The sequence below is a fragment of the Diplotaxodon limnothrissa genome, linkage group LG22 (genome assembly GCF_057381915.1).
Source record: "Diplotaxodon limnothrissa isolate DT_005_m linkage group LG22, D_limnothrissa_male_GT1.1, whole genome shotgun sequence".
In the NCBI taxonomy this organism is placed as follows: domain Eukaryota; kingdom Metazoa; phylum Chordata; class Actinopteri; order Cichliformes; family Cichlidae; genus Diplotaxodon; species Diplotaxodon limnothrissa.
Genome location: NC_140616.1, coordinates 16,549,489 through 16,571,557, shown reverse-complemented (window position 1 = coordinate 16,571,557; position 22,069 = coordinate 16,549,489). Strand labels below are relative to the sequence as shown.

Genomic DNA, 22,069 nt, shown 5'->3' with positions numbered 1-22,069 from the left:
ACCACTTTCAGTTAAGTGGGTGGAGGCTTAATCCAGTGATCCACAATCAAGATGAATTCACACCACATTCCTGTAGCAACTTTTTATTAGAAAAACATTTTTTTAAACCAGGAAATAGCAGTCCAGAAGTGAATGTTTGGGTCACATCCTGTATTTGTACATTTTATTTTGTTATGTTTGAGTTATTTAAGATACATTTCCAAGACGGAGGAGATTTATGTGGGCAATTTCCATCTTTCTATATGTCAGCGCTGCCATCAGTCACCGGGTTTGACCCCAGTCGAGAGTTTGCTGAGGTCTGAAAACGACAATATGTGGAGCAAACGTCTTGCATTAAACACAAATTATAGAGGGTAAAAAACTAAAACACTATACATATCAGAACAGTGCAGGCGGGATGCCGTTTCCAAACAGGAGACTCCAGGAAGTCGGGATCTTCCATTTGTTGGGCTGTTTGCTCTGAAAGGAGAATTGGAGAACAATGATTCTCCTCACAGTGACATTACCACTCCTCTGAAACTTTAGGTTGCTTTAATGCTGCGCCGTGGTGTCACTTACATTATCGTCCAGCAGATGGAGCCAGTCGTTGAGGTGGTTCGCCAGAGCGAAGGCATCGGGGATGTTGTCACCTTCTGAACAGAAGAGCAGCAGCACAGCCAGCGGGAGGTCCTCTTTGCAACTGTGCAGCACACGTGATCACACAAACACAAATAATATTAACAAGGAAGTCTTACTGAGGCGTTTCAACATACTGAAAAAGTGTCTGAACACACCTTTATTGTGGTTTATATTGGAATAATTATTAAACTGTAACAGTGACCCATGCTCTTACACACAAAAATAAAAATTATTTTAAAACCAGCTCCCTGTGTTTTTGATGATCTTTTGTCTACCTGCAGGTCTCCTGTCTCTACCTGTCTGTGTAAAGTCCTTTGGTGATGCCTCCTCCGGGGATGCAGAGTCGTGGTTCCGTGTTTCCGTCTGTGAGTCCGGGGAAGGCCGGGACTCGCTCCATTTCCCTCCAGCCCAGCTCCTTCAAAGCGTCCACGCTCCCTTTCAGCAGGGACGGCGTGACCAGGTACCTCAAAGGAGTGCTAGCAGAGACACGTGTTTGTTGAGCAGACATGATTGAAAAATGCAAAAGTGAAGAAATAAGGCGATGGCGTCGTACTTACCCCTGCAGCTGCTGGTCATCTCTCTGGTAGGCGTGGCTGCTGGAGAGGACGACAGTCCTGGAGAAGCCGCTGGATTTGATCCAGGACACGAGCAGCTGACGAAACTTTTTGGTCTTTGACTGCAGTTTAAACAAAGGTAGAACAAAAGAAAACAACAATAGGCATACAGTATGAAAGGAACTCAGAGAATGAACTGACGTCATACTGATGACTGATTGTTACCTGAAGAATTGGTGCTCTGATCTGAAGGACCGCCAGCTTCAGTTCTGCTGCTGCGTAAACTGTGGATTACAGAGGGTTACTTTTCTTTTGACTTCACAGCAGCTGCAGACAAAACTGCTGATCACCTGACTGATGGTTGACAACAACAGGACTAATGTCAACTAATAAGACAGTGCTGATTAAAAACAACCAGAAGATCACAGTTGGGATAGCGGACATCCCAGCGCACAGCAGTAAAGAGACAGTAGACTTGAAGGGAACATTTCTGAGTTGTTTTGTTTTTGTTTTTAATTTCTGATCAGAAATGTCGACATCTCTGTGTTAGACAGGCACCAGCAGTGACCCAACTGTACCTTCAGCAGGAGTGTGCAGCTCCTCGCCATCTTCTTTGCTGCTGGCATACGGGTTGTTCCCGGCCATCGGGATGAGACAGTCAGTGTGTATGTGGCCCACCCTACTCATGTTCAGAGTGGACACGATGAGATCCACGGCCAGCTGACCCACGTTACCTACAGCCACCGCAGGCTGGAGGAGGAAAGAGGGAGAGAAGTAACAAAAGTAAAGAGAAGGCGAGAATCGTTTTAATCACTTTTTCCTTTTCCTGAGCACATTTTAGTTGTGCAAAACATCTGATAAAGAAAAACATGCGTTAGAGAGGTCCAGTTTTTACTAGGCCTCTAAGTTTTTTTCAAGTTTTAGGACAGTTGCAATTTTTTTTGTAGTTTTATTGCACTGTGCAAGTTTAAAGTCACCCCTTATTTCTTTATATTTTGCAATAACAATGGAAAACAGGTGCAACAAATTGTTCAAACATACATGGAAATACAGCAGGCAAAAACAAATTTGTACTATTATTCTTTAACATTTTCCATAGATGTAACTAAAACAATGGGAATAAACGTTGCCATGCATTATCGTGACAGGGTGCGCGTAGTGTCATGTGTCATTCATTCATCCCTTGAGTTAGGTGTCTTTTATGAGCTTGAATGATTCACAGGTAAATATTTAGTGGCTTGACACACAAAAAGACTGCTCTGAAAATACAAAGAAATAAGGGCTGGCTCAAGACTGTGCCTCTGCGTCCCTCCACAGTGGACAATAAGGCTGTAACCGTGGCGCAAACACCCAGCTTGAATCCAAGGGGTTTAACAGGACTTTTGCATTACACGTGTAGGAATTAAAGGTATTTTTATACACAGCCAGTTTCTTGGATGAAAATCACAGAAGTGAAGCTTTTGTTTTCCCCTGGTGATTACACGAGTCTCATATGAAAGCATGAAGCAGGAACTGATGGGAGGATTATTTTCGTCCGTCACTCACCATGACGAGGGTAAAATCTCTGAAGGAGGGTCCTGAGCTCTGCGAGGAGATAAACATGGTGCTGTTCAGCCAGCAGGCACACACGACCCTACAAGCCTTCAGATAAACAAACTAAATTAAAAGTTAGACGTCTAAATTACAATCCCAAGGCAACTTTCGCTTCTATTTTCATTCCTCGCGTTGTGGACCTGCTCGGCTCTGTGTCGACTGTTGATGACGGTTTCAGTACCACGCGGGGATGCCCAAGTTAAATGTTACAGTGAAGCTTTGTTTGTTTTTTAATAGTTTTAAGTAGACTTCTTTAACAAGCATCCACAGATTTGTTTAAAGCTCCAAGTGTTTTTTTTTTTACTTACTGTCATTTAAAGTGGTGTTTTATGTGTTTCTATTACGATCAGGCATGTTAACGGTCAGACTGTAGCTCTGCAAAGATTTACTGCGCGTTAGAGATCCTCAACTCTGTTGCCTCAACTGTGCTGTGTTCATTTATCTATCGATACATACATCCATAGATCCATCCATCCACCCATCCGTCCGTCCCTCCTTCTGTCCTTATATGTACTATTGTATGTGTGGTAAAAACATACATAATTTATTTACACTCGGCAGAATTGCACATATAAATATATATACATGCTTCACAGAAGCATCAGGAGTCAGCTGATGTTCATTCACGCTTCCTTTCATTTTTATTCTATTTTTATTTCTCTTTAAATGAAGGATGCCTTCAAGGATGTGGTAAAGGGATAATATATTCCTCTCCAGCTTGTTGTGCTTAAAGTAAGATTAAAGGTGGTGTAGAAGATGAAAATTGCATAACAATCAGACATGTAAGTTACTAAAGAGAAACAGCTTTAATTAGTCAGTTTGCAACAGGTCAGTAACATGGTTGGGCATAAAAAGAGCACCTTAGAGTGGCCGAGTGTCTCAGAAGTAAAGATAGCCAGAGGGTCAACAATCAAGTTTACAAATTCTGGAACAATTTTAGAATAATGTTCCTGAATGTAAACTTTATGAAGATTCTGAGAATCTGTAGGAATCTCTGGGCGCAACAGACAAGGCTGAAAAATCGATACAGGATGTCCGTCATCTGTGGGCAAGGCGTTAAAAGCAGGCCTGATTCTATCATGGATATCCCTACATCTGTCACAGGGTGGAAGTAATTTTAATCTTTTATTCTGTGAGTTTCACGGTGTCTGCATGCTTTTATTTTGAAAGTGAACTACTTCCAGCCCACATCTCCCCAATTAAAATAATGTCTTCGCTGGGCTAAATCTAATTTAAACTGAACTGAGGCAAAGTGAAAAACTGTTCTATGGTCAGACGAGACAAGATTTGAAATCTTTAAAGTCAGATGTGGTAAACAAATTATGAAACCAACTGAAGAAGATTTCAATGTAAGGGTCTTCAAGCAGCTTTTTAAACTTTTTTAATGTGTCTGAAACAAGCAGAGCATCATTTAAAACACAACTTAATGATTCTGTTTACACTGTATGCAAGAAGCCATTAACCCTGAGTACCCCACATGTAAGAGTTCATCATTATTATTATGTGATGTACTGCTCTGGCTGCAGAGCGTGGGTGTCTTCAGAGACATATTACCTGGGTAAAGGTTCAGGATGAGTCACATCTAAAGCTGCAGCTCGAATTTCTCCAGACTGCAGAGCTTTGACTAAAGCATCCTGATCAACAACCAGACCTGAAACATGAAAAGTCACAAAATCAGGCTGAAAGCACAGAGACTGGTGAGGACTCGCATCTCTGCTGACGTTGACCAGGGTTGCAGTGGGTTTCATGAGGGACAGCTCCCTGTGGCTGATCAGGCCTTTGGTTTCAGGGGAAAGGTTGACAACGAGCACAACAAAGTCGGCCTCCCTCAGCAGGTCATCCATGTTCTCACAGTAACTCGCCCCCACTGACTGCTCATCTTCAATTCTCCTGAACAATACACACACACAAAATAATCACAAATGTACAATAAACACTGTATTAACGTCAGATTTAAAATTGGGATATTTAATATATATTTAAACAGCATCAAGTCAGTTAAATTTCTGGTATATTGATCAGTTGAGTAGCAGAGGGAGTTTAATCAGTATCAAATGCTTTGGTGATGATAAAAATTAACACCAGGTGCACTAAAGTGGCAACAATGAGACAAACCTTAAAGCAGGAATTGGTTTTACAGGCGGAGGCTAGTGACATTTTTCTCTCTTCTTCTTTTCAAACTGTTTTGTCCCTAGTTTTGCATTTGGCTAGGCTCAGTGTCACTACTGGTATCATGATGCCTGGACCCTACAAAGGCTGCACTAGTAGTTGCCAGAAGATTTGCTTCCAGCACAGTCTCAAGAGCATGAAGGAGCTTCCAGGAGACAGGCAGTTACTGTAGGAGAGCTGGAAAGTCCTTAACTCATCAGCAGGACTGGTATTGGCCTCTTAGTGCAAGGAGGAGCCTGATAAGCATTGCCTGAGCTATAAAATAACCTCCAGCAGGCCACTGGAAAGAATGTCTCTGACTAAACAATCAGAAACAGACTTCATTAGGGGGTTCTGAGGGCCCGACATCCTGGCCCTGTGCTCACTGGAGCCTGGTTATATTCAATAGAATACCAGAATTGGCAGGTCCAGGGTGGGCGCCCTGTGCTTCACACTGAGATCTGATTTAATTTTGTGTTAAAGTGTTCCTTTAATTCTTTTGAATAGTGTGTATTCATTTCACTATAGCAGGATATTTTCGATCAGTTATTACAGAATTTTCTGTCGCATAAACTCATAAACTGTCCAAACTGTGCTTACCTTCTGTTTCTGTTGTGATACAGGATCTTCATATCAAACCCTTTGCTTCTCCGAGCAATTCTGTATCCGATGTGTCCCATTCCTATGATCCCCAGAGTCGACCCGGTGACTTCGACTCCCATCGGGTTTTGTGGTATACTGGTAGTATTGGGGTCAACAGCTATTTGGTGACCTATGAGAAACATTTTTCTGCTTGTAATAAGGTTGCTTTTCTGCAACCTTATTACATTATTACCACTAGCGGCCCAGCAAATTTTAGGGTTGCAGTTATGCTGCAGTAGGTCTAAACTGCTGGGGGATTCCCATTATGCACTGAGTTTTTCTTCTTCAGTCAACTTTTTCACTCGTATTCTGTTTATACACCTCTCTACATTAAATTATTTAATTATTATTAATCTCTGGCTCTCGTCCACAGCGTGTCTTTATTCGGTCTTCCTCCCTTAATCCCAACCAGTTGCGGATTAAGGGTGCCGCCCCTCCCCGAGCCTGGTTATTCTTCTTGTTGAAAAGGAGTTCTTCCTTCCCACTGTCACCAAAGCACTTGCACATATGGGGGCCATATGCTTGTTGGGGTTTTCTCTGTTTTCTTTCTTTTTTTCATTGTAGGGTCTTTACCTTACAATATAAAGCACCTTGAGGCAACGGTTGTTGTGATTTGGCGCTATATAATTTTAACATTAAGTTATAAAAATTGAATTGAATTAAAAAGTAGGCAACACAATGGCCTCAGTAAAAGAAAGAAATGAGTTCCAATAGTGACCAGTAGAAAACCACCACATTCACACGGAAAATAGGGTACACAAGATTTATTTTTCTTTCAAAGCTGGAGATGTAATTCTGGCCAGCAGTCCAGGGCATAAGTGCACCATGGTCAGAGTTATCAGCCTGGTTCCAAACAGGAAAAGATGGTCACTCATAAGGACAAGCAGTCACATATCAGCCTTGCAACTTCCCCAAAAAGACTTTCCACCCACCTAAAAGGCCTTGTGTTAGTAGGAAGTGAGTAATAATAATGAGTAAGAATTATAATAATAATTACACATATTTTCCACTGAAATGACATCAACATACTTTAAAAACATGTGACATGTAAAAATAAGAAGTTTTTTTTTAAAAACTCGATTAATAAACTAAGAGTGGTTGCATTCAAGCTGCAACTTTTCTTTCGTTCTTTGACTTTTATTGCAAGTTTTTTGCTAACGTGAACATGAAACAGTTTTTCCTCAAACGAATTAAAGTTTCAACAGTCAGTCAGAGATTCAACACAGTTTATCCTATAGCAGGAATATTGTCCTATTCTTCACAAAAACCTACGTTTTTACAGTTTGTTGCCCAACAAGTGTCCACAATAAAACCAAAGAGCCAAAAATAAATCTCTAACTAACACCAGCTCACCTTCTTTTATAGGAGGGACAGAAAAAAATAGAAAAAATTCTTGGCAATATTAATTAAAATCATTTCAACTTGACTTCATTGGGAACAGGTAGGCCATTCACAGCTGCTACGGCATTATCCACCATGCACTGAACCATCCGTTTTATTGTAGCATAGGTGTAGGTGCCAACATGGGGTGTGATGAGTACATTAGGCAGGCTGAGGAGAGGGTGATCCCTGCACAGAACACAGCAAGAAAAGCATCAGGAGACAGCTGATGTTCATTCATGCTTCCTTTAATTTTCATCCCATTTTGTGTGACTGCATGCACAGGCTGGTAAAGGGGGGATATTTTCCTCTCCAAACAAAATGAACACATCAGAGAGAGCGAGGAAAAACGGCTCAGACTGAAACACCACAGAAGACAACAAAAGTGCATGATGACAGAATCATTTCCATTGTTAATACCTAACCAAATCACAAACACTCTCAGGGAGGTAGGTGTAATATTGTCACAATCTACAATGAAAAAATACTCTCATGAATTTCTCAAGGCAAAAAAATGGAATACTATTCAATGGCCAAGTCAGTCACATAATCTCAACCCAATAAAAGATCCTTTTCAGATAGTGAAGACAAAACTGAAAGAAGAGAGACCCACAAACCAGCTGAAAAAGAAGGCGGATGCAGTAAAGCTCTGGCAGAGTAGAAAACACAGCATCTGGTGACACTCATTGGTTCTAGACTTCAGTAAGTCATTGACAGCAGAGGATTTTTAAACAACTGTTGAAACCCGTCCTTATATTTAGCTTTTGTTTTTAGTTTTTCCAATTAATTTTGAGTGTCTAAAAAATGTGTAAATGTATATATAAACATGTCTGTAATTCCTAAAGAGTTAATCTATTACTTCTGTTGAACCCCTTGAATTAAAGCTGAAAGTCTGCGTCTTAATCAGACTGTTTGATTTAAAATCCACTGGGTGGTGAACAGAGGGAAAATTACAAAGATTTTGTCTTTGTCTGACAAATAATGGACTTAACTGTACATCTTGAAAAAATATTAAATGTAAGATTCTTCAAGCGTCACACTGAAACCAGCACTGCATGGCTTAAAACACAACTTAAAGGCCCTGTTTTGTTCTAATAAGAGTCTGTTTACACTGTATGCAAGAAGCCATTAACCTTGAGTGCCTCACATGTAAGAGTTCATCATTATTATTATGTGATGTACCGCTCTGGCTGCAGAGCGTGGGTGTCTTCAGAGACATATTACCTGGGCAAAGGTTCAGGATGAGTCACATCTAAAGCTGCTGCTCGAATTTCTCCAGACTGCAGAGCTTTGACTAAAGCATCCTGATCAACAACCAGACCTGAAACATGAAAAGTCACAAAATCAGGCTGAAACTCAGAGACTGGTGAAGACTCGCAGTCACAGTATCCTCACCTCTGCTGACGTTGACCAGGGTTGCAGTGGGTTTCATGAGGGACAGCTCCCTGTGGCTGATCAGGCCTTTGGTTTCAGGGGAAAGGTTGACAACGAGCACAACAAAGTCGGCCTCCCTCAGCAGGTCATCCATGTTCTCACAGTAACTCGCCCCCACTGACTGCTCATCTTCAACGCTCCTGAACAGCACAAAAAAAAAAGCAATCACAAATGTACAGTTAATGCTGCCACATTTATTAATGTCAGATTTCTTTAAAAGCTGGGATTCAAAAACACTATAGTGCCAAAAGCATTTGCTCACAAAACACACGATGACCTCAAATGAATGTCGTGTTTTTAATTCCGCTCCGGACTCGTGAATCTCAACCCAGCAGCAGCGGTAACGTTTGCACGTCCTCTCCCGTTAATGCGGCAGGTGAATAATCAACTAACAGTGCATATTATGTTAGCGCGATCTGCCTTATTACAAAGCCTGCCATTACTGTGCATTTAGGTGACCATGATGAGAGAGACAGACAGAGTCTGGCTGGCTCAGATGCTGGCAGTTCTCGCTGCAGTCTACCGGTAGCATCTCCTTTCGGGCCAGGATAGACGAAAGTTCAGTAAGTGAATGTGTTTAATTGTAGGCAGGGACATTACTGGATATTCTTGTGTAATTGCTACAGAATAATTTATTTTATACTTTGTTATTGCTACAGAAGAATATTTATTTTATTATTTTACGTTTACAATTTTTTTTCCTGGGGACCCTGTGACACCCCATTGAAGAGCCATAGGCTGGATCTCTTAAGATCTCACTGTTGGGTTTGTAAGGCCATGTTACTCCTAAATTTCTATCTTGTTCAAAGAGAAGATATAAAACAAAGTTCTAAGCTAATCGACCTCAGTGTTCTCCTTTTTTAAAAAGAATTGATAAGAGAATTGATAAAGAATCGAATCATTAAACAGAATCGAAAACGGAATCGGAATCGTGAAAATCTTATCAATACCCATCCCTATTTACAACGCTACATCTGAGTTTTGCATTGGGTGAGTGAATACTTCTGGCAGTAGTGAAGTACTGTGTATCTATTCAGGTCACTTTAGCAGGATTTTTTTGATCTGTTCAATGAATTGGTGCTTACCTTCTGTGTCTGTTGTGATACAGGATCTTCATATCAAACCCTTTGCTTCTCTGAGCAATTTTGTATCCGATGTGTCCCATTCCGATGATCCCCAGAGTCGACCCGGTGACTTCGACTCCCACCAGGCTTTGTGGTATACTGGTAGTCTTGGGGTCAACAGCTATTTGGTGACCTATGAGAAACATTGCCATATTTCCAGTTTAAATATCTTTGGGTTTTACTCAAACTGCTCCACCCTGGGATCAGATTTCAACCTTTGACCTCACCTTCAACTATCTTTCTTGCGGATGCCAACAGCAGACCCATAGCCATATCTGCAGTGGCGACACTCACCACGCCGGGCGTGTTGGCCACTTTCACCCCGAGACTGGTAATGTACGGCACATCCAGGTGGTCGATGCCCACTCCTCCATTGGCGACCACTTTTAGTGATGGAAGCGAGCTGAGCAGCGACGGCTCGGCTGCAGGGAAGGTGTTCCACATCAGTATGGCCTGGATCTTTGGGCCGTGCTGCTGGGGGTTTTGTAGAAAGTCTCTGAGGCAGATTATGTTGAAGTGTTGTTTTATTATGTCAGTGACCTCTTCGATGAAACCCTGCTCGCCCACCTCTGAGATCAGAGCCCACGGTTTGTCCTCTGCCATCGTCTGATTGGATAAAGCACAGGATTCGTAAAGGAGAGGGTAAACAGAAAAGAAAGGCACTGGGACCAGTTCCCACCTGTTTCCAAACTTTACACTACGATCTGGATTATTGCCTAGCATTGACATTAGTTAAAATCCAGTTTTATCTTTTTTATTATCCCCAAATGTATCATCCAGATGACTAGAACCACTGACAGGTAAAGTGAATGACATTGGTAACCAATGCTACGGTGGTACCTGTCAAACGTTGACGTGTATTTAGTATTAAGTACATAAGAATTGCTTTTTCTAGTCCATTTCCTGAACATTGTAGTTTCACTACGGCAGACCCACGTCATTGACAGCTGCCGTGACACCATTACGTAGCCAAGCTCGTAGTGCATGTAGCTTGGGAAGGTTTCTAATGAATCGCTGCATTCTTAAAGATTTTGAATTGAGTCAGGTGACCAAACAGAAAAAAAACCTTTTCAAATGGAGTTTAAAAAAATGGATGTACATGGTTGTATTTTCTGTGATAGTGAGTTGGCAAATCTTTTATTTTAGTGTATTACAATGCAGTACTTATGGTTGCAGGCCAGGGGACTCATCCTGCCCCAGGATGTGAAACAACTGTGAAAATAATCAAGACTGGAATCTGTTCAATGAATACTACCAATTTGCTTTTAACTGAAATATTTGTATTCACAAATGCAGAATTTTCAAGGCTAACCCTGACTTGACTGGAAGAATGATCTAAATCTGTTTAGTAAGTTTCCGAAGGTATTTAAAAATGGATCAGCCCTTAAATTATTCTCATTACTTAATCATTTTAAGTTAATCTTACTGAGTGACCCAGAATTATGAAGAACAATTACCAATTAACAAAAAAGTTTCAACTAATTCCTCTTGTGGGACACCCACACTGTATGTGTGCAGAGCTTCAGCTCCATGCACTCAATGACTTTGGAGAAATTAAAGGACATAATAGTTGACATGAAATTCTCAGTTGATTACTCTACCTGTGTGCCAACATTCACAAAGATGCCGCAAGATTCCAGAGAAATTAAAGGAAATTTCTTCTCAACTGCAAGAAGATTTGACTGAATTTCCAATAGAAGTAAATCAAATGAAAAATTAAAAAACATATTCTCTTCATATCCTCATTTTCATTTCTTCATTTACACACACACACACACACACACACACACACACACACACACACACACACACCTTTACTGTGTCTTCAAAGGCACACTATAATAAACGTAATTCTGATGTGTCAATCCTTTTTTTTTAGTCTGTTGAACAAAAATAAGCAACGAAGGAGAAGCGCTACCATAAAACTTAGTGCAGGAGCGCAAGAAAATTTAAGCCGCAGATAAGCGGCGGTTAGCTTCACGGAGACCATTTTAAGGTCGTTAGGATTCTCAGCTCTCTTTTCCCTACTCCCTTATGTACCATCCTACTCTCTTTCCTTGACCTCGATGACATTTCGAAGTCAAAGAAAAGTTGTTAAGAAAAGGCGACAAGGTGTACTTTTGGAAGGTATAGCCCTAATGTTTTCTTAAAATCACCACGTTTTTCATTAGCTCAGTGTTTTAGGTTAAATGCTCTGTGAGACTGTCGGTCACAGCCAAATTAAATAAATAAATAGGTCAAGATGAAATAAATAACTATGTGAATAAATAAGACACAGATATGTAATGTGAGAATGATATTGTGAAATAATGGAACACATTTTGAAAAAAATGCTCATTATTGTGAAATATATTGCATTCTGCTATATAAATTTACTTATTATTGTGAAATATTATTTCATGGTCATTATTTTTCACAATAACAGAGATTATTCCTGAGGCATTTTATTTATTTCCAGCCGTTTTTAGTCCAAAATGACCTTTTTTCAAAGTCAGTCTTTATTTCAAAATCCCGTTTTTCCCGATGGTCTATTTATTTCATAATGCGACTTTTCAGCAGAATGACTTTGTCTGTCAATCAATGTAAGTGGGCTGGACCTTTGCACCTATTGGCTTATCGTTTACCATCGACTAGTTTTCCTGGATACCGGCTCCGCGGACGGCTACTGCAGCTAGCAACAGCGTGCTAGGTCAAAAGTCACGGAGGATGGCGGACTGGTGTGAACTTCAGCCAGTTCTGCTCATTTAAGCAAATCAGATAGAGAGGGATCATTTACCTGTAGATACTGTTTTGAGTCGTTTAGATGTTTCTGAAATGCTTGGGATGATAATTGCTCTTCAAGATGTTCGCATCGATGACAGCATTGTCAAAGGTTTAAGATCAATTCAGCACCGTGTTCGTTTGGAATACGCCGAGGAAGAACAGTCTTCAAATGTTGGCCGTCCACGTCTAGAAATCCCGGTGCAGCACTCAGGACTTTAGTGCTGTCCGGGATAACCGTCGGGGTAATTGCCGATACATTTTCTGTGTCTCCGAGCACAATTAGGAGGAAAATGACGGAGGATGGTCTAAGGTAAGTTTATGCTGTAATTGAGCACCTGTGTGATTCTGTACACAGCATTGTTTAGGTGTTGACCTTAATTATGACGTTTGACAATGAATTATTATCGCTTACTTTTTTTTGTTACTGTCTAAACTAAGTGGGGCAGCTACGGCTAAAGCTATCGGCGCCATCTCGGCGTTGAGACACGTTTAGCAGTGTTAGCTGTTAGTGTGTTAACTCGGAGACTGGGGTCAGTGGAGCCTGTAGGAACCTTTTACACAGAGAGTAGACCCACCAGCTTTCCACAGTCTACTTACTTATCACATCTTGTTAGACAACAGGGTCATTAGTGCTTTAAATAGTACATAGTTGAATGTTTCATTGCTGTTTGCAGTTGATTGTTCTCTGATAACGCATAACAAGGTTGATGTTAAATAGCGAGTTTATTGAAATGGTTGTGTCTATTTCAGCAGCATTATAGATATACTTTCTCTGGTGTCTTCGGTAAAGCTAAAACAAGAATACATTTACATCCTTGGTTCTTTCAGCATTAATTGGAAAACTTTGAGATTTGCTGTGCGCCTCCCAAGCCATTCTCTTTTATCCCACCTGTCAGGTATAGATGGCAATACTTTAAACAAAGTTAAATTTGTTATACCTGAAGAGAACCAATCCTGACCTAGAATGGGTGAATGAATAATTAGTTGGTAGCCAATGCCTAAGCAACTCACATAGGCCCTGGCAGACTCAATAAGTCCATCTAGGAACAGCTGCAGGAAACACCTCTTCAGTTTAGATTTAAAACATGTGCATGCTCTTTCAGGTTGATGAGGATTATGGTGTGGACTGGACAGGACAACATAATCGCTGCCCATCAAATGAGATCACCATTCCTGAGATTCAGCTCCCAGATGCACTGAATGAACAAGACCCTGCTGTGCTACCAATACTTCAAAATCACTTGTAGAAAGACATTATTACATTTAATCAGTTTCTATGTCAGGAGGATTTTTTTTTTTTTTTTTTTAATTTCTACAGCTTTGTAGCTAATACTGACTCAAAACAGCATAACCAATTTCATTTTCAACAAAACAGTGAGTGGCTATAAAACAGGATTTGTTTTATACAGCTGTCACTTTAATGATATTCATTTCTTGGTTGGATATACAGTACATGTCAACTCTGAGCAGATTTAATACAATGAACACAGTAGAGTAGTGTAACATCTTAATTCAAATAATTTTTTCTAGAAATTTTTTTTGTATCAGTAGCGAGTATAAACAAAACATACTGTGTAATTTATAATGTACAGTGAACAACTGATTTTGATATCTGAACTCTTCATCAGTTTATATTAAAAAAGCCATAAATGCACACCTGTACTCTGTATTTTTCACTGTCAAGTGTATTAAAAAGAACTAGAACTCACTAGATTGTCCGTTTCTTTGAACACCGAGTACAGTAATGTGATGCAAGAAAGAAGAAATGGTCTAATTTTACCATGTGGTTATGGAATCAATCGTAAACCAGACCAAAACCTGAGTCAGTAGAGTTGAGACACACCTGAATGTCCATTAGAAATGACTCATAGGTACAGTAGTGTGCAGGAAGACGTAGTACTTCAAAACCGGTGGAAGACTTTGGAAGATTGCTGTTGACCACTTCCACAGTCATTTCTCGGCAAGACTTCCCATCCTGTCCAAAACTTGATGAGGGCTTTTTGTTGTGCACAAGATGCTGCAACAGAAGATTGTTTTAAACTATAATGACATCCTATATTCATTATTTTGAATCTTTTATGGAGAAATACCATAAAAGATGACCACTTACATACAGGGCACCAGACATTTTTGCCCCACTCAAATTGCTGTTGTAGCTTTTATAGATATTTTTATGTTAACAAAGCTAAAAGTAGTCTACATACAATTCTAGTGCAACTGATAATGCCACCACTCTTATGTATTGCATGGAGCAAATAACAAAACAAAATTATACTATAGCGTAGAGCTGGGCGATAGAACGATAACGATATGTATTGCGAAATAACTTTTTCTCAATAGAAAAATTAAACTATTGCGATAGACCTCACCGCTCTTGTCCTTTTTATAAAAAAATAAATAAAAATAAATATCGTGATATGAAAAAATCTCATATCGCCCAGCTCTACTATAGTGTACTTTGTTAATGACCCAAGATCACTGGACTGTATGTAATTTACCAAAGTATAATCAGAGAAAACCAATGGCAAAATACCTATCGCAGCAGACTTACCATTTTCAATGAAGGACCGAAGGTAACCTGCCACTCTGCATTTATCCTCGAGAGCATTCCTCTTCTTCCTCATCTTCATCTTCTGTGGCAGGCCACAGTCATTTTATAGCTTTACTTATCTTGTAGTCTTAAGAGCATCAGCAACATTAGGTGTATTTTTATTAAATGTAACCCAGCTGTTCAACTAACCCACGCATACAAAACAGTATATTGGTGTTTTGTGTCAACAATTAATGTTCATCCTTCATAAATTAACCAAATAGCTTTACTATTCAGATGTTAAAAGATGTGACCTGACCTTACCTCACAACAGGGAGCAGTCTCTGATTCCCTTGGTAAGAAAGGAGGAATGATGTCTGATCTTTCTGTCAGAAGCGGCCATACCATGGTTTCCTTAAGCCCTTTCCTCAGCTGCTTGACTTGACGACTTGTTTGTGTTATGACCTACAACGGTGAGACCAAACCAAAACTGAAGTTGGAGTCTGTAAAGTGACACACACTTTAAATGTTAAATATTTAAAGAACATCCACTGTACTAGTAAAAGCATTTAAATTATACCCACTTACAGAATCACTACGTTGAACTAAAATTGCTTTCTTTTCTTTCACATAGATTACTTGTCTTCCATATTAGCACAGAAGATAAGCCACTTTAAAACAGTCATGAATAACTATTACCTACAACAATGTAAATAGTAATACAGACATTAACCCAGAAGACAATTATTTTCTCTTACCTAATTTATAGAATTCTTTGCTATGATAAAAAACAGTATTAAAAAAAATCTGTGACTAAACTGATTAAAAAGCTCATATTTGGCAGACAGACAGACTAACCAAGCAATAATAACATATCGTTACTTACCCTGAACAGCGTTTCGTGGAGTGGAGCTAGCTGTGATAGCGTTAGCATTTGCTAACGTTAACACTGTGCGGTTGTGATGAGAACTTGGACCAGGGACCACTTCATCTCCAGTACACTGCTGCAATACGCAGACTGAGGTGAAGACGTTCAATCTAAGCGGTTAGCAACTTCTCTGAGTAACTCAGAAACGGACTTGTTTCCTGCAGCCATGCCCTTCACAAGAATTGATACACCTGTAACGTTATTCGCGCCCAGTGTTTTGCATTTGTCGGTGCCTTAAGTTTATTTTGAGCTGCATACTGCCGCCAGCTGCATAGGAGATGCATTGCACCATTAAACCTAAATCGACAATTCATGTGCTATTACTTATGTCTGAGTAAAGGAGCAACCAATCACACAACTGGCTCCGCCCTGTCTTTCTTGATTGACAGACAAAGTCATTCTGCTGAAAAGTCGCATTATGAAATAAATAGACCATCGGGAAAAACGGGATTTTGAAATAAAGACTGACTTTGAAAAAAGGTCATTTTGGAATATAAACGGCTGGAAATAAATAAAATGCCTCAGGAATAATCTCTGTTATTGTGAAAAATAATGACCATGAAATAATATTTCACAATAATAAGAAAATATATATAGCAGAATGTAATATGTTTCACAATAATGAGCATTGTTTTCAAAATGTGTTCCATTATTTCACAATATCATTCTCACATTACATATCTGTGTCTTATTTATTCACATAGTTATTTATTTCATCTTGACCTATTTATTTATTTAATTTTGAACACTTTGGAGTTCCATAGGCGTTAGCTTCACGGAGATCATTTTAAGGTCGTTAGGATTCTCAGCTCTCTTTTCCCTACTCCCTTATGTACCATCCTACTCTCTTTCCTTGACCTCGATGACATTTCGAAGTCAAAGAAAAGTTGTTAAGAAAAGGCGACAAGGTGTACTTTTGGAAGGTATAGCCCTAATGTTTTCTTAAAATCACCACGTTTTTCATTAGCTCAGTGTTTTAGGTTAAATGCTCTGTGAGACTGTCGGTCACAGCCCACCCCTGGACCAGGCTCAGCAGCACGACCCACAAAACCTGTTTATGTTGTAAATTCACTCACAGTTGTTGAGCTCTTTCCCGGCTGCTCCTCAGAGAGGAAGAACTCTTTAAGGAACGCGCAGGATTTCAAAATAAGGGCTCTTAAAAGCAGTATGACTTGAAACGACAGATGTCTCCTTAACATGGATTTCTTATTCAAACATTTAAACTTAGATCATATTATTACATAACTGGACGTCTTTATTTACTAAAAATGACAGCTCACTTATTGTTTTTAATCTTTTTTTTATATATATATATATATATATATATATATATATATATATACACATACACATACACATACATACATACAGTGGGGCAAAAAAGTATTTAGTCAGCCACTGATTGTGCAAGTTCCCCCACTTAAAATGATGACAGAGGTCAGTAATTTGCACCAGAGGTACACTTCAACTGTGAGAGACAGAATGTGAAAAAAAAATCCATGAATCCACATGGTAGGATTTGTAAAGAATTTATTCGTAAATCAGGGTGGAAAATAAGTATTTGGTCACCTCAAACATGGAAAATCTCTGGCTCTCACAGACCTGTAACGTCTTCTGTAAGACGCTTTTCTGTCCCCCACTCGTTACCTGTATGAATGGCACCTGTTTGAACTCATCATCTGTATAAAAGACATCTGTCCACAGCCTCAAACAGTCAGACTCCAAACTCCGCCATGGCCAAGACCAAAGAGCTCTCGAAGGACACCAGGAAAAGTATTGTAGACCTGCACCAGACTGGGAAGAGTGAATCTACAATAGGCAAGCAGCTTGGTGTGAAGAAATCAACTGTGGGAGCAATCATCAGAAAATGGAAGACATACAAGACCACTGATAATCTCCCACGATCTGGGGCTCCACGCAAGATCTCATCCCGTGGGGTCAAAATGATCATGAGAACGGTGAGCAAAGATCCCAGAACCACACGGGGGGACCTGGTGAATGACCTGCAGAGAGCTGGGACCAAAGTAACAAAGGTCACCATCAGTAACACACTACAACGGCAGGGAATCAAATCCCGCAGTGCCAGACGTGTTCCGCTGCTGAAGCCAGTGCATGTCCAGGCCCGTCTGAAGTTTGCCAGAGAGCACATGGATGATACAGCAGAGGATTGGGAGAAAGTCATGTGGTCAGATGAAACCAAAGTAGAACTTTTTGGTATAAACTCAACTCGTCGTGTTTGGAGGAAGAAGAATACTGAGTTGCATCCCAAGAACACCATACCTACTGTGAAGCATGGGGGTGGAAACATCATGCTATGGGGCTGTTTTTCTGCCAAGGGGACAGGACGACTGATCCGTGTTAAGGACAGAATGAATGGGGCCATGTATCGTGAGATTTTGAGCCAAAACCTCCTTCCATCAGTGAGAACTTTGAAGATGAAACGAGGCTGGGTCTTCCAACATGACAATGATCCAAAACACACCGCCCGGGCAACAAAGGAGTGGCTCCGTAAGAAGCATTTGAAAGTCCTGGAGTGGCCTAGCCAGTCTCCAGACCTCAACCCCATAGAAAATCTGTGGCGGAAGTTGAAAGTCCGTGTTGCTCGGCGACAGCCCCAAAACATCACTGCTCTCGAGAAGATCTGCATGGAGGAATGGGCCAAAATACCAGCTACTGTGTGTGCAAACCTGGTAAAGACCTATAGTAAACGTTTGACCTCTGTTAATGCCAACAAAGGTTATGTTACAAAGTATTGAGTTGTATTTTTGTTATTGACCAAATACTTATTTTCCACCCTGATTTACGAATAAATTCTTTACAAATCCTACCATGTGGATTCATGGATTTTTTTTTCACATTCTGTCTCTCACAGTTGAAGTGTACCTCTGGTGCAAATTATTGACCTCTGTCATCATTTTAAGTGGGGGAACATGCACAATCGGTGGCTGACTAAATACTTTTTTGCCCCACTGTGTATGTATATATATATATATATATATATATATATACACACATTTCAAAGCTTTAAGCATTATTAATACCTCAGGCTCTTCATGCAAACAGAGTCAGAGAGAGTTATTTCGATCACGTTTGTTCATAATGTGATTGTTTACTTATTACCGTAACAACGATAATAATCAAGTAACAATTAAAAATTAGTAACGAGGCAATCCTTTATATCTTAACCCTTATGTGTAACCAAATTCAACAGGTGTAGACTTATTAAACAACGCGTGCGGACATATATGACAGTTATAGACAGATATACTTGACAAAAGGAGCTTTAACAACAACAGCAACAGCAATAAAAGCAGCTAGCATTCAATATTATTATCTTATTTTTTTTATTCATCATTTCATAAGAAGCTTTTAGTTAAGGTCACTGCCCCACTTGAGTGGCTCCAAACTGTGGTGGTTTTACACACTTGCCTAACAAGTGAAAGACGCCCAGAGACGCAAATCCCTTTGGGGTTGTGTCAGGAGCATTCCACATAAAAATAAAGAAAGAAATTAAGAAATCATCCTTAAGGTGTGTGGAGAGGAGCAACAAAGTAGTGAAAAGAAATAGGTTTGCATAAAAATTAAGAATTGTTGAACAGAGGAAAATAGATACTCCTGCTGAAAAATAGTATTATCACTGTTTAAGGAAGTTAATTTGAAAGATCATATTTGTTAAGCAAAAATACAGAGAGACTGAAAGAGTCTGGGGCAAAACTGACTAGAAGAGAATAATAAAATAGGAATAAATGGGGATAGTAGATCCCTTACTGGATTATCAGCCTAATAAAAGATTAAAAGCTAAATAAGTTGAAAATGGAGCTGATTGAATTGAATACAAGTGCAAAAAGGATGAATTGGATCTGGAGCATAAAATAAACTAGATCATAATTATAATATATACAAATTAATAATAGCAATAATAATTTAAACTAATATTAATACTATTAATAATAACAGAGCTGGGATGAAAACCAGATAAATAAATCACACAAACACATAATAAATGAAATAGGGAGGTTTGTGTGGTGTTTGGCAAATATAGAAGGTAGTGGTGATGATCTAAGAACATCTGGTGTGGAGGGTGTGACAGAAAAATAAATAAATAAGAGCATATTTTGGTTAGAAAGAAGATACGAGAATCAAGATGCCATCAACAAATAGATCTAAGTGAAATGCAGGAGTGTAGAGGATAATAATAATGGCTCAGAGATTGCATGTCAAATGTACAGTGAGGTTTAGTTATCACTTAGCTTTGCTATGTGTTGTCTTGCTGTTCATATGACTCGGTTTAATAAACCCTGTTTCAAGAATTCTGCTCTTTTCCAGAGGATCTTTGATTTTAATTGGATCTAAAAACTTGGTTACCTTGTTGTCTTCAAAATTTCTGACCCAACATCATTCGTTTCCATCATTTTCCTCGCTGCACACACACAATCTGATACTAAATGATACAGGTCACAGGATCTCCTGAATGTCTTCACTGTAAATGAGAAGCTGGACAATACCATTACTTTCTTTAGCTGGCACACAGGTTTGTGCGGGATCGTCGCCTTAAGAACCCAAGAGGCAAGTGCTGGAGCCCACAGGTTCCTTACACGCCGGGTATAGCACAGACTGCTCATTCTGGCTGAAAAGTTAGTGATATTATGCATATTAATTACGAGCTCAGTAACAAAGAGCCCGTAGGCTGACAAAATTATTCCAAACATTCCTGTGTGCTTGGAGAGCAAGTGTTTTTAAAATAAGTAAGAGAGCTACCTTTCAGCTGAAACCTGGGTGGTTTGTCTCTGCTGCGTCCTCAAACTGGCATGAAGAGCGAGCTGGTGGGAAAAGAGCTTGTTCTAGAGAAATATTAAACACATAAGACCTTACGAGGATTATTTCTTTGACAGCACATTGTGACATGTACTCCCTCCAGCACGGAGAAGAGAGAACGGGAAGAAACCACTGTTCCCAGCGACTGGGCAGGTGGCTGTTTCCTGGATGCTGATTGGTGCACCAGCCTTAGAGAACGATCAAAGGTCAGTCGCCACTGTCCATAAAGAGACAGTCCATGAAACTCAAAGGAAGTTTAGAGTACATTTGGTTTTGTGACCAGGAGATATTTTATTTTGTATTCTTATGATCACAGTTATAATTAGAAGTATCAATCATTAATCATTTACCATTGTGGAATCTGAGGACAGTATAATCTTTGTTTTATATCTATGGTAATCTGAGTAAAGATTAATGTATGCAGGTTATCATCATTGTAATCAAGTCTCAAATGGTATCCACAGCATTGTATTCACCGTCCATAACTGGAGGGTCCAGCAGGACCTTGTTCTAATTCATTTGCAGGCCTACATCAGAACAGGCACATAGAGAGTTATGTAAACACGCACGTTCACCCTTATTTACACAGGGAGGTCATGTCAGGACATTCTCTAGTTAGACACACAGGCTCACAGAACTGCACAACATGACATGTCACACACTTGTTTTTCTCTAAAGTATCATCTGATGTTTGTATAAGGAGAACTTTGGACTATGGGGAGACTTATCATTTCCAGTAAGGTCTAACTGTGTGATGTCATCATGGGTTTAAATGAGGATGGGGAACGGTCCACTCTTTGGAGATCTGTGGCTGTACGCTTGTCTTCCCATGCTTCTGTCTTAGAAGTATGTAATAAAATCACTATGTTTGTCACCTACACGGACTCGGCTGTTTTTCCTTCTTACCCAAACTGAACCAGACGTAACAACTTGGTGCCGAAACTCCGGTTGGGGAGGAGGGGAGCTTGCAGCTATCGTGTGGGTGACAAACAGGGGCGAAGGCCAGCAGCCTATCTGAGTGCCGCCAGGCGACATAAAAAAGGTGAGTGCCGCCTGTTGATTTTTATCCAAAGGCGCTATATTGGAAGTTAAAACTAAATTTAATTAAATAATATTCACTCAGTATAGGCTTCTGGCGTTGGTCCATAGTGATCTTGAGTAATTAGTTTTAAAATAGGGCATAGTAGTCTGACTAAATTCATTGCTGTTTATTTTGGGGGTGAATTTTGAGTTAAGAAGTTATGTGTTTAAGTTAATACGGTTTAAGGTGTGTGGAAACAAATAAATACGGTTTAAGAGGTTTAAATGTGGGTTGACTGGGAATGCCAGCCAGTCAATCGGTAGTGTAGGGCATTTGGTTTTGATTGGGTAGCAAAAACGCGGTTTTGGGCTTCAGATAATTAAACGGGGGGGCTGAGAGCTCACCGTGAGGCTTTTAAAACAAGTAAATTTATTTAGGACTGGAGACGCGGTCTCCTAGGAATGCAGTTCGTCCAGCAGGTGGCACTGACCCCTAATCGCGGACGCGTGGTTAGGTTTT

General features: G+C 39.9%; 2 protein-coding genes across 4 annotated transcripts; both read right to left on the bottom strand.

Annotated features, from left to right (window-relative positions):
- Positions 1-123: 123 nt before the first annotated feature.
- Positions 124-2,905, bottom strand: psmg2 (proteasome (prosome, macropain) assembly chaperone 2). The gene is made up of 7 exons (XM_085346450.1): positions 2,718-2,905; positions 1,751-1,922; positions 1,398-1,456; positions 1,176-1,294; positions 915-1,094; positions 559-679; positions 124-459 (listed from the first exon to the last, which is right to left on the bottom strand). Exons 1-7 carry the CDS (start codon positions 2,772-2,774, stop codon positions 379-381), a joined length of 789 nt encoding a protein of 262 aa, XP_085202576.1. The 5' UTR covers positions 2,775-2,905; the 3' UTR covers positions 124-378.
- Positions 2,906-6,311: 3,406 nt separating this feature from the next.
- On the bottom strand, positions 6,312-20,641 carry LOC146609688 (uncharacterized). Of its 3 annotated transcripts, none has more exons than XM_085346610.1 (7): positions 20,473-20,641; positions 20,220-20,341; positions 9,721-10,099; positions 9,455-9,626; positions 8,331-8,509; positions 8,160-8,256; positions 6,312-7,124 (listed from the first exon to the last, which is right to left on the bottom strand). In XM_085346610.1, exons 2-7 carry the CDS (start codon positions 20,334-20,336, stop codon positions 6,968-6,970), a joined length of 1,101 nt encoding a protein of 366 aa, XP_085202736.1. In that variant the 5' UTR covers positions 20,337-20,341; positions 20,473-20,641; the 3' UTR covers positions 6,312-6,967. The 3 variants fall into 3 exon arrangements, with proteins under 3 accessions (XP_085202736.1, XP_085202737.1, XP_085202735.1); XM_085346611.1 differs by having other exon boundaries at positions 20,226-20,341; XM_085346609.1 differs by lacking the exons at positions 20,220-20,341; positions 20,473-20,641 and having other exon boundaries at positions 9,721-11,063.
- Between the last annotated feature and the right edge of the window lie 1,428 nt (positions 20,642-22,069).